The following is an 11,868-nucleotide window of genomic DNA, read 5'->3' on the forward strand; positions in this document are numbered from 1 at the left end:
GGAGAAGAAGCGAAAGGAATCTGCAGATACTGTCAAAGAGAAGAAAGAGAAGGACTCCACGGACAGCAGTAGAGACCGAAAAGATTCCTATGAGTTCACTAAAGAAAGAAAGGACTTGAAAATCAAACAGGAGTCYATAAGAGACGATTATGGGAAYGATGCCTCCWTCAAAGAARTTGAAACTGTCAGCAAACCATGTGAAATTAGAGARAGGAACCACTCTGGAAAAGAGAAGGASAGAAAGGGAGATGKGGTGGAAAAGAGAGAAAAGACWAAAGCTGACAAACACAAGGAAAAGCCWAAAGACCGATCYATAGAACAGGATAAGGAGAAGCCTGAGARGACCTCAACTGAGAAGCTTTTGAARGAAAAAGACACAGATAGAGGCTCTAAAGACAAGAAGGAGGGWGCTAAAGACAAACACAAAGACACACACAGCAAAGACAAGGAMAGGAAGATGTCTTCAGAACAAACTAAGGACAAGAAAGAAAAGGCTTCACAGGACAAGCATGCTGACCGGGATAAAGATGTCCTTGAGGTGAAGAAGGAGGATCGAAAACCTGAGAAAGTTAAACCTGAGAAAACATGGTACAAGATAGCAGACATTTTCACAGATGAAAGTGAGGATGAAGAAGACAATTACAATGGGGGTGTGGCCAAGTTAAGTGATTCCCTTGGRTTGTCCGATTCTCACAGGAAAGACTCCACATCTGACAGGGATGAGCTTGATCACTTCCAAACRGAAAAACCCAGAAAATATTCTGCTGAGGCCAAACACACAACAGAAAAACAGAAAGAAAAAGAMCACAAGAAAAAAGACAAGACCACATTTGATATGGGGAAAGAGAGGAAGGGTTCCTTAGAGAAACACAACAAAGATAAGAAAGWWAAGGATTCTGTTGATGCAAAACACAARGAACGCAAAGAYAGAATGTCTGTGGACTCAAACCAAGAGAAGAAAAACAARCAGAAGCTGTTGGACAAGAGGGAMGCCAKTGAGGAWAAGACCAAGARTAAATATAAAGACAAGCAAGATCATGTTAAYGAMAGAAAGCCCTCRAAGGGGAGTGGGGAAAATGAAAAGTCGCTCTTGGAGAAGCTGGAGGAAGAGGCCATGAATGACTACAAGGATGACTCCAATGACAAGAACAGTGAGTTATCCTCAGACAGCTTCACTGATCAGGKTCATGAGCCAGTGCTCAGCAGCTACTATGATTCCTCCAACATCAGCCTYCCAGACATTACTGATGAGAGACGAGACTCACTCWCCATATCTAATCCTCAAGACAAGTTCAGAGAGAAAGAGAGGCACCGGCATTCATCTTCATCATCGTCCAAAAAGAGTCATGACAAGGAGAAGGACAAAGTCAAGAAGGAAAAGGGGGATAAACAAGACAAGATAGAGGAAATAAGAGAATCCTATGGACGCAGAGAAAGTCTGCCCTTYGAGAAAGAGCCTATGCCATTAGAAGCGGACCCTTACACATTTCCATTTGGGTCTAAGGGTGATAAAGATGAATTTGATAAGACGTTGGAGTTTGAAAAGGAGATGTCTAAAAAAGCTGACAAAGACAAAGTGAGTACTGTCATCAGTGATAAGATCAAGGACAAAAAGAAAAAAGAGAAACATAAGGAGAAAGTCAAAGAGGAGAAGCACAAGTACACGGATGGCTTTGGATCACTTAAACACTCCAAGGAGGATATCAAATGTGGAATGAAAGAGAGTCCTCAAATTACCAATTTGAAGGAAAGATCAAAGGAAGACAGTCCCAAATTTGATGTGAAAAAAGAGAGAAACCGAGACTCTTTGGACAAAGACAGTAGGGCGGACCATGTTAAGTCCAAGGTTAAAGAAGAAAATGAAAAAGTAATTCAGTCTAAAGACACAGCTCGCAAAGACAACCGTCCACGTTCAAAGCTTCTGGTTGATGGGGATCTCAGACTAACCAGCTTTGGGCAAATGTTAGGCTTAAAAGACCAGGAGATTGAAGAACGCCATAAGAAGCATAAGGAGAGGATGAAGCAGATGGAGAAACTAAGACACAGATCAGGGGATCCCAAACTTAGGGATAAAACCAAGTCCACTGAGGAAATAAAGAAAAATCGCAATGAACTATCATCCAAAAAATCTAATAGTTTAGAATCTGCATTGAAAGAGAAGAAGCTCAAAGATATTGGTCTCCCAGCCCAAATTATGTCTCCGGAAAGAAAGCCACAACCCATTGACACTCAAAATTCAAAGGATTGGCTTGCAGGCCATCAGATGAAAGAAAATCTCCCTGCCTCACCTAGGCAAGATCAGAATAGACCAACGGGTGTTCCCACCCCCACATCTGTAATCTCTTGTCCCAGCTATGAGGAAATCATGCAGACGCCACGGACTCCATCCTGCAGTGCAGAGGACTACCCTGATATAATGTTTGATGGGTTAGATTGTCAGAACTCATCAGCCATGGCCATGTCTATGAATGCCTGCTCCCCATCCTTCTTTGACAGGTACTCCAACTCATCACACACCTTCCAAGAAGGGACTTGTATAACTCCGGCTAAGAATCTCCAGTTGCCCCTTGTCAGTCGATCGGCTTCGTCTGATGTTAGAAGACCCCTGGAAGATGAGTTCAAAGCTGAAGCTGGCAAGTTTCTACAACACATTTTGCCAGACGCCTCTGAGTTTGACTTGGCAGCCTCCCAGCCTCCAGAAGACAAGGCAGCATCAGTGGAGAGACTTGAATGCCTGTCTCCTCCTTACTTCTCACCTATTAGAATGCTGTCTCCCGGGCTAGAACTTGCCCAGCCTGCACTAGATGGGGCCACCACAGCAATGGCTGGCACAGAGACCTGTGAACACCTACCTGAGAGTGTCTACAATAACTTCCTGATGAAGCCCTCAACGCCAGTCCACAGACCTGACCCCCAGGAGCCGTGTCTGGACATTGCTGCTCCACCCACCCCTGCACCTGCTGCTCTTCCTCCCCTGGATATTGATGACCTTTCTGAGCCTCATCAAAGTGAGCCCAGTCTTGTTCCCTCTGACCCAGTCAGTGGCAGTGAGTATCTGCCCCCTGTTGTTGAGGAAGAGGAGGAGGAGGAAGAAGAGGACTACGAAGAGGAGGAGGACGAAGAAGAGGAGGAGGAAGGGGATCTTGAAGAACCAACAGATGCTGATCATCATGCTGCTGAGGAGACGAGGGACGTCTGCTCATTCTCTCCTCCAAGGGTTGAAGAGCCTTTGAGGAARGGCTGGGCTGAATCTCCTGAGAGAAGAGTTGCAGAGGTGCATCAGTTGACTCCCCCACATCCACCACCCAACCTRGTGGAGAACTCCAGTGATCATACCATCAGCTGGAACTCTGAGATGATYTTGAAATCTCCTCAAAGGACTTATGGGGAAATAGAGGCAGCTGTCTCCAAGATAACCAGCCCCTTCTCGCATTCAGACAGTGATTTGCAGCACATTACTGCCATACCTGGCCATCCATCAGTGAYCCCTCCATATGCTGCTTACAGGTCTTATGTACCTGACCCTGACTTTGACGAGCAAAAAGAGGCTGTGGAGGACATTCCAATTTCTCCAGCAAGACCTGAAATGACACCCATGGAATTGGAACCAAACTACTTGACAACCCCCTCATCCTCCACAAGGTTAGAGTCTTTCTTCACAGACTGCAAGCCAAACTTGGAGGATAATCACCAGATGGACTCAGAGCTTTCTTGTGCAGTACAAGACGGCAGACAAAACTCCCATGGCTTTACTTCTGAGAGCCATATGCCTCTAGCAGTAAGCAACGAGCCAGTGGTGCCCTGGACAGACCCGTTCTCAGCTACAGTGGAGGAGCTTGATGATCTTGGCCCTTTCTCTCTACCTGACCTCCCTTCTCTCTCCCTCCCGACCTCCCTGCCAGACAAGGAGATGCCAGAGCTTGACGTCAGAGATTCAGAGCCAGCCGACTACAAGCCTCCACCTGCTCATATAAGGCCTCCTGCGATTGAAACAATAGAGGGCGAAGAGCTTATGGAAGTTGACCTGCCTATCCTGGCCAAACCCCTGTGCCCTTCCGCGGTCCTACCACTCAATGATTCTTTGCAGGATTTGGTTGTGCCCTCACCAAAACACAATTTCCAACCAGAATTTGAGTCTGAGCCTCAGAATGTCCATGAAAATAACTTTGTGAAACCACAGGTCTTTGAAAACAGAGCCACATATGAAGAGACTGATGAGAGTGATGGAAACATGATGTTCTCAGCTGTTAATATAAACAATACTCAGCATCACAGGCAGATGTCACTGACCGAGTCTTTATCAGTTGTAGTTACTCCATGTATGGACTCMTTGACAACTGTTAAACCAGAACAAATTGGGCAGATATCAGATCCCTTTGTTGGGCCAACTTGCAGTCCAGTCCCCTCCGTTCCTCTGCCAGTTGCCGTCACGATTTCTGGCACAGTCCATGTTTCGGAGGCTCTTGAGACAACGTCTAAGCTCACAGTCACTCTGACAACGTTGTCAACTGACCTTCCCAAGAAGGTGGAGGAGATCCCACAGAGGATGACCAGAAACAGGGCCCAGATGCTAGCAAAACAGGAGAATACCACCACCACCACCACCACCAAAAAGCAGAGTAGTAGAGTAGTAGCAGAGAGTACAACCACCACCACTATACCTGCTAGCGTGATACCTCCATCTGTCCCTGTCACCATGAGCATGGCTGTAACCACAACCACCCCTATCCCCACCCCTACCTTTGTCCCCTTTGTTGTTCTGGAGAAAGAAAAGGAACTTGTCACCACCATCTCCACCACACCAACCATTACCCCGGCTCCACCGCCGCCGCCTCCTGTAGTGGTCAGCAAAACTAAAGGGCGGCCTGTGGAGGAAGAGGAATCCCAGACGCAGCATCCACGCAAGAGGAAATTCCCGAAACCGCAGGTTCAGCTGGTCAACACAGCCATGCAGCAGACCAGGGAGATGATTCAACAGACGCTGGCTGTCATTGTCAACGCCATCAAACTGGATGACATAGAACCCTACCACAGTGACCGCTCTAACCCTTACTTCGAATACCTGCAGATACGGAAAAAAATAGAGGAGAAGAGGAAGATCTTGTGCTACATCACACCACAGGCCCCACAGTGCTACGCTGAGTACGTGACCTACACAGGCTCCTACCTGCTGGATGGCAAGCCTCTCAGCAAGCTGCACATCCCAGTGGTGAGTACCTCCCATCCCCTACAAATGTTCACACATCTGTTGATTCATAGATTTTATTTCATTACAATGATACACGTCAAGTAACTGCGTTCTGTGACCTATAATAACCACACAGCACATTTACAACAAAAGTTTGAACTTTGTTGCAATGGAAAGATTTGTTACATCATGACCTCAAATAATCATTGCCCTGGTTTCTCAGATTGCTCCACCTCCATCGTTATCGGAGCCCCTGAAGGAGCTCTTTAGACAGCAGGAGGCAGTGAGGGGGAAGCTGAGACTGCAGCACAGCATAGAGAGGGTAAGAACACGGACTCACTGTACCCTCCCTAATATCTATCCATCTCACTTCTGAAGTCGCACTGAGAAGGAGTGCTTTGAACAATCCTTTGATGAATGTTCAGTGCTGATGTTAAAGTAATCCAAACTGCAATATGCATTTCTCCAACTAAGCATCGTAAAAAAATTGTGACATTTCACGTTAACCTTATCAGTTTGCTCAAAAAGATTTTGAAGTAAAGTTGAAACTCCAGTCTGTCTTCCCTCTCTCTCTCTCCAATGTTATTCTATTGACTTTCCATCCAGGAAAAGCTTATTGTCTGTGTGAGCAAGAAGTACTGCGGGTCCATTGCAGAGGGCAAGGACGATAGCCAATCAGGCCGTCCCATTCAGTGCCTGCACTATGTTACTGGACTCTGGAGGTGACAACATGCCAACAGAGAGTCAGGTGCGTGTCTGTGGTGGTAAAAAAGGTGGGCAAAAAGTTGACAGACAGGGCCATTCACATGGATTTTGTCTAGCCAGCTCTCCTACATTAATATTTTATATACATATAAAAATAACATCTGACATGCTTTACTCTTGTCATCTTTAACTCAGGGTGATGAGAACAAGTCAGTGAGAGATCGCTTCAACGCTCGCCAGTCATTTCTGGATCCAGGATGTGGATTGACAAATATGACCGCATGAAGGTAAATATGACCGCATGAAGGACTATACATCTTCTTTTATGGCACATTTGCTGTTTGGTTGATATGCGGTATCTGTGTATGGCAGTAGCATAATGGCCTATCTCTCTTCTCTTCTCAGACGTGTCTGTTAATGCAGGCACGCATGAGGCAGCTGCCCTGAACGCAGTGCAGAGGATGGAGTGGCAACTGAAGGTGCAGGAGCTGGACCCTGCTGTACACAAGTCTCTGTGCGTCAACGAGGTCCCCTCCTTCTACGTGCCAATGGTTGATGTCAACGATGACTTTGTGCTGTTGCCCGCGTGACAGAAACATGCACTCGTTCACAGAGTTAGAGGTCAAATATCATCACTTTTCAAAGAGACATCAAACAGAACGTATGTAAGGGCTAGCCGGTTTGAAGAGGAATAAACCTATATATTATATAGAAAAAATTCAAAGAAAAAAAAACTTGCTAATGATTCCCTTCCATGAGGAGGAAGCATCTTTTTACCGGGGAAAACACAACTTGCACTTTCATCCCTCAAGTTTTTATGCTTTTGTTCAGAATATAAAAAGCAAAAACGGTTTGCTTTGAAGCACCCAACACCACTCCCTTTTAGGTGATGTTTGGACAGAGAATAGGGAGAAATATTTTTCTGAATTTTTTGGTCCCCGTAAATGAAACCACAAAGGAACGCTGGAGAGGAGCCCTCCTACCGGTTCTGGTCATCTCCTGGTGGATGAGAATGAGCACTACGGTGGACACAGAGCTCCAGGTGAGCCTTGAGGAGGAGAGCAGCACATGGCCAGAAGGGCATGCGCGATGTGGTGGTGCAACATGTGGCATCTGCGGGACCTCCAGCCTCTTCCTGTTGAAAGACAGGAGAGTCTGTGTGGACGCTGTCTCTCTGGTCGGGACCATAAGGCCACACTCAGTCAGAGAGCCTCAGTCCTCTCTGTCCACAGCCCACCACCACACCCGTAGAACAGCATCCTGCCCCGGAGCAGAGCAAAGTACAGCCAAGGGTCCATAGAGTGTGTCAGGGTTAATGCCGGAGGGGCAGAGACGTCATCTTCGCCTCATGGCCTGGCAGAGGAGTGAGCAGAGATGGGGTGAACCGGAGCATCCCCATCAGAGTCTGGTCACCTGGCTCTGCATCAGGGAACACCAGGCTCGCACTTGCCAGTAGGCTAGCCCACACACCTGTTCACCTGCAACTATGACTGCAAATGGAGAAGGACACAAAGATATACAGAATGTTGCGATTCAAAGATTTCAGAACCTACAGATGGTGGTTTTAGGAGGGAATTATTCTCTATTTTTTGTTTTATTTGGGCACTGTTTATTGTTTCTGAGGAAGTGACTTGAAACACATCGAGCATATTGGCTTAATAGGAAAAAGAACGAAAAAAAAATTGTATCCGTAATGATGTACAGTTTTTTATATTCGTTAACCATGTATTCTTGCTGCCTTTAGGATATTTATTTTGCCACACCATTACTGACAGTTGTAAGTAAGACTATGTAACTGTAACTCACTCAGTTAAGTGTAAAAAAATAAATGAATAAAATTATCTTTGTATGTAACGTTCCACTTTCGGCTCGGCACATTTCCCTCTCCATTGGCCAAAATGTGTACACGTTGTATCGTATTTTAAACTCCGTGCAACAGTTGTAATGTTCCCATCTATAGATTTTGTCCAGGCTTGGTCAAATGAGTTCACCTGTGTTGAATCACCACAACGTAACATAGGTAGTCAACAAACCACGTTTTGAACACTGGCCCAACAAAGGGCCACAACTATAGATCACTCAGATGTAGCAAAATGGTTATAAATTATTTAAGAATAGAATAGTTATATTAGTCATTGCTTTATTACACAATTATATCTGAAAAAAATCTAAACCAAGAAAATGCCTTTTTACAGTGAATAATTTTTAATTTACTGAGTGTTGGGCAAGTCAAACAAGGGTACATCTGGATTGGTCAAGAGTGTAATGCCACTAACAAGAAAAACCATCACATTAATTTATAATTCTGGATGGGATTTTCTTTGTTTTATTCTTTCTTTAATCTACCCCTTCATTTGACTTTAATTGTATGTGTGGGTCTTTATGAATAATACTCATCATGTTGGAGAATTTTCAGGCCACAAGACTAGGGATCTGATAGCCAGCTCACTATTTTAAATCCTTAACTTCCCTTTTTGAATGTCACTGTCATAGGCATCATATACAGGTTAACTGTTTTTCAGGCCACATCAGATTGACATGAATGTTACTGATCTCTTCTGTATACCACCTAAAACTAGTCGTTTTTAGCAAAGATACAGGCCACATTCCATATTGGTTTTAAAAATGTATTCTTGCTTTAATTATGGAATGTGTTAGCTTCCAAACTCCCTGGGTCCATACTTGTGAACATAAGATATATTTTTTAAGGTAAAAGAAATTATGTCTCAAAATGCACATCAGGCAATTCAAATCGTTGACGTAGTTGCATGTGATAAAATGCTACATGTTAGCTGTTCCCATTACATAACCTGACACACATAGCCCTATGCTAACCTGACCCGACGGCAGTGATTGTCAGGTTACAAATTCTGCATCAGTCAATTTCAAATCTTGACTTAGATGGATGTAATAGAACCCTTTTCCATGAGAGCAACCTTAACAGAAGTCAACCGGCACCATCTGCTAATCAAAGTTATAAAAACACACATGAAGTTTCAACTGGACCAATAGCTCAATGTAGCGAGCCTGGCTCCTGGTCATTTTTGCCATTTGCAACTGTCTGCCACTTCTCAGAATGGTGCTTGTTGAACCTCTAAAAGCCTTTGGAGGTGGGTGGTGGGGGGTTCTCCTAAGCTAACATATGGAATTGTTTTAATATGGGCATACCATGGATCATTTAGCTATTTGATTTAGAATTTAGGTATGAAAAAAATATATACACATTTTTGGGGATACAATTGTGAATTTGGGCTTTACTACTATAGCCCATAGAAACAAATTGAATAACACATTCATAAATGGAAAAACAGACAGTAAAAAAAAWAAATCACAAGGAATAAGGTTTTGAAGTGTCTGTCCTTTATCTAGGAGATCAGGAAATGTATATATATATTTTTGGACACATATTTAACCTCTTTTTTTGGCACAAAACTACCTCCATTCATTTGTTTTAAAACCGGTACCAGGGTTATATGTCCCGTGACAGTGGTGGGGGTCATAGAGCAAAACCCCATTGTGTTCTTGATAGTCTCATTTTTCCATAGAGTGGTCATATTAGTTATTAGGCCAACCGTTTAGACATTTTCGTGAGAAGACTGATTTTCAAAATGTCTCCTTGTCTGACAAACAGTGCTGTAGCTCTGCCACGTTCCACCGCAGATGCGGAAGGCCGACATGGAGGATGCAGTGGATTGAGATGCATCCCATGCAAAACAACATATCTCTAGCTTAAACTGACAGATTTTTACAATGTTAATTAGATTGTCGCACAGGTACGTCAATAGACTTAAGGAATTGAATAAAGTTTAGATCAAAGCGGAGTCAATGTCTCGCAAGATCACTTAATGATTCATTAGTATTCTACATAGGCCTAACATACTGAATATAATAGCATAGTATAACTCTACTGTTAGACCAAAATCACCACTTATTTTCTTAAGTAGGCTACAACATTTTATATGCATTATAAGAATCATCCACTTGGTCACAAATTGATTATTTTAATTGAGATTTGAGKACCACTAGTAAAGTTATTTCCTTAAAGGGGCAGTGCAGTCAAACATCACTTTCCTGTGTTTTATATATATTTCCATACTGAGGTTGAAATAATACAGATATGAAAATTATGATAATGCACTTTTAGTGTAAGAGCTGTTTGAAATTTCAGCTTGTTTGGATGGGTGGGGTTTTTGTACTGCCTGGTGACATCACCAAGCAGTATAAGTTTAATAGGCCAATAATTTAGTTTTCAGGTTACACATCCCTCCCATTAGGTTCCTCCAATTAGGCCCCTCTGACCACTCCCAGACAGTCCTTTTTTTTTTTAGAAGCTACTGTATTTTTGACTATTTTAATTGAAAACAATCACAGTAAGGTACTTAATTGTTACCCAGATATTGAAATAAAAATATTGGCATTGGACCTTTAACAAAAAAGCTTGCCATGAAGGGGCCTCTAACCGCCTTAGCGGCATAGGACTCCTCGCAGCGATGGTAGTAGGGGTACATGACGGCTATTTGACAAGACCATAAGGCTCTTCGACTTTTTTTAGCAATGTACGATTAACTTAAATGACCTTAATCTTTTTCCGTAAAAGCACATGGATGTGTGTGAAACGGATAAGCAAAAACTTTTCCATATATGCGAAAACATGCCATTTGAATTTTGTCTAGTTAGTAGCTAGTTAGTAGCTAGTAGCAGCATAGTCAAGGATGTGTCATGCAATGTTGGGACGCTATACTTTACAGACCAAGTGGAACAAAAGTAAACCTTGAATTTGGAGGCTTACAATATCCCTCTGGTGGCGAAGTTGACCTATATTAAGAAATGCCATTGGTTGGTGGATATAAAGTCTGAGATCTTTGATAGGCTGATGTGGAATTTGTTTCAGGAAATAATCACTGCCAACTGATCAGGTTAGCATAGGGCTAAATGTGCCAGGTTATGTAATGTGGAACAGCTGACGTAACATTGTCACATGCAACTATGTCATGATTTGAATTAGCTGATGCACATTTTGAGACAGAGAGAGTTTAAACTCAAACTTTTTCTAATGTTCGCAAGTATGGACCCCCTCTATTTATCTAGTTTTGTACAGTAGTGGAGAAGTTTACAGTAGTAGAAGGTGCTGCTCTTCAAATACTCAAAGGGTGGAGCCAAAGTAAAGATCATACTCCTCTGCGTAACATGGGGAAATTGTTCCCTTGATTTAAAAGAACTAGGTTTGACTTACATGCCCATGAATGAGATCTTTTTTAATTTTCCTTTTAATCAAAATCCTTTTTTGTTCAACTCGGAAATCCTTTCTATGACCAATCACCCTAAAAGCGAGTTACATCATAGTTTATTCAGAACTATTTAGTGGACAGATGTTAACAGGCAGGTAGTTTGTTTCACTATAGCTTCTCAACTGTACCAAGTGTAGGTGTATGTATTTGTCAGGGGTTTCTGGAAGTTCTAATGTTTGATTCATATTCAGTAGGCCATCATACTTTACTCTATTGTGTTGTTTACCATGCTAAGAGTAAGGCCTAGACTAGACAATTATTAAACTTTCACCTCAATTTCATGAACCAAAAAGCAGACTTAGTTAACTCGTACACAAAGGGGGGAAGAATGGTGCAAAAGTGATAGTTAAGGATGTTTCTGTTTTTTTATCCATTTGGAATATTGATTTGTGAGAATTGAATGTTTCTTCATTTTTGGTGGGTCCTGATTTAAAAAATATGTTTTGACCTACCACATAGGATGCCTGTCAGTCTGTGATCTGCACATTCATCCTAATGGCAATATTAAGTGACATTTTGTGGCGTTATGTACACACGTTCAACATAGCTGTGTATGATGTGTCTATTCAAGTGCAATGGGTGTTGCTACTCCAGTGTACGGGCAGTTGACTAATTGTAGTCCTGGACATTTTGAAAGAGGAGAATCTAGTCAAAAGGCAGTAAAAGCATAAATAAATGTCATAGCAC

The 11,868-nt window shown here is 42.9% G+C and overlaps 1 protein-coding gene across 1 annotated transcript in view; it reads left to right on the plus strand.

Moving 5' to 3' along the window:
* LOC111952654 (ankyrin repeat domain-containing protein 11-like) overlaps nucleotides 1-5,929 on the plus strand; it is a 6,163-nt gene extending 234 nt beyond the window's left edge. The window contains exons 2-4 of the mRNA XM_023971549.2: nucleotides 5-5,209; nucleotides 5,412-5,510; nucleotides 5,795-5,929. Of these exons, the coding sequence (XP_023827317.2) occupies nucleotides 5-5,209; nucleotides 5,412-5,510; nucleotides 5,795-5,914 (5,424 nt within the window). The 3' untranslated portion in view covers nucleotides 5,915-5,929. The remainder of the gene's footprint in view (nucleotides 1-4; nucleotides 5,210-5,411; nucleotides 5,511-5,794) is intronic.
* Nucleotides 5,930-11,868: the final 5,939 nt, after the last annotated feature.

This window comes from Salvelinus sp. IW2-2015, linkage group LG26 (assembly GCF_002910315.2).
Source record: "Salvelinus sp. IW2-2015 linkage group LG26, ASM291031v2, whole genome shotgun sequence".
NCBI lineage: Eukaryota > Metazoa > Chordata > Actinopteri > Salmoniformes > Salmonidae > Salvelinus > Salvelinus sp. IW2-2015.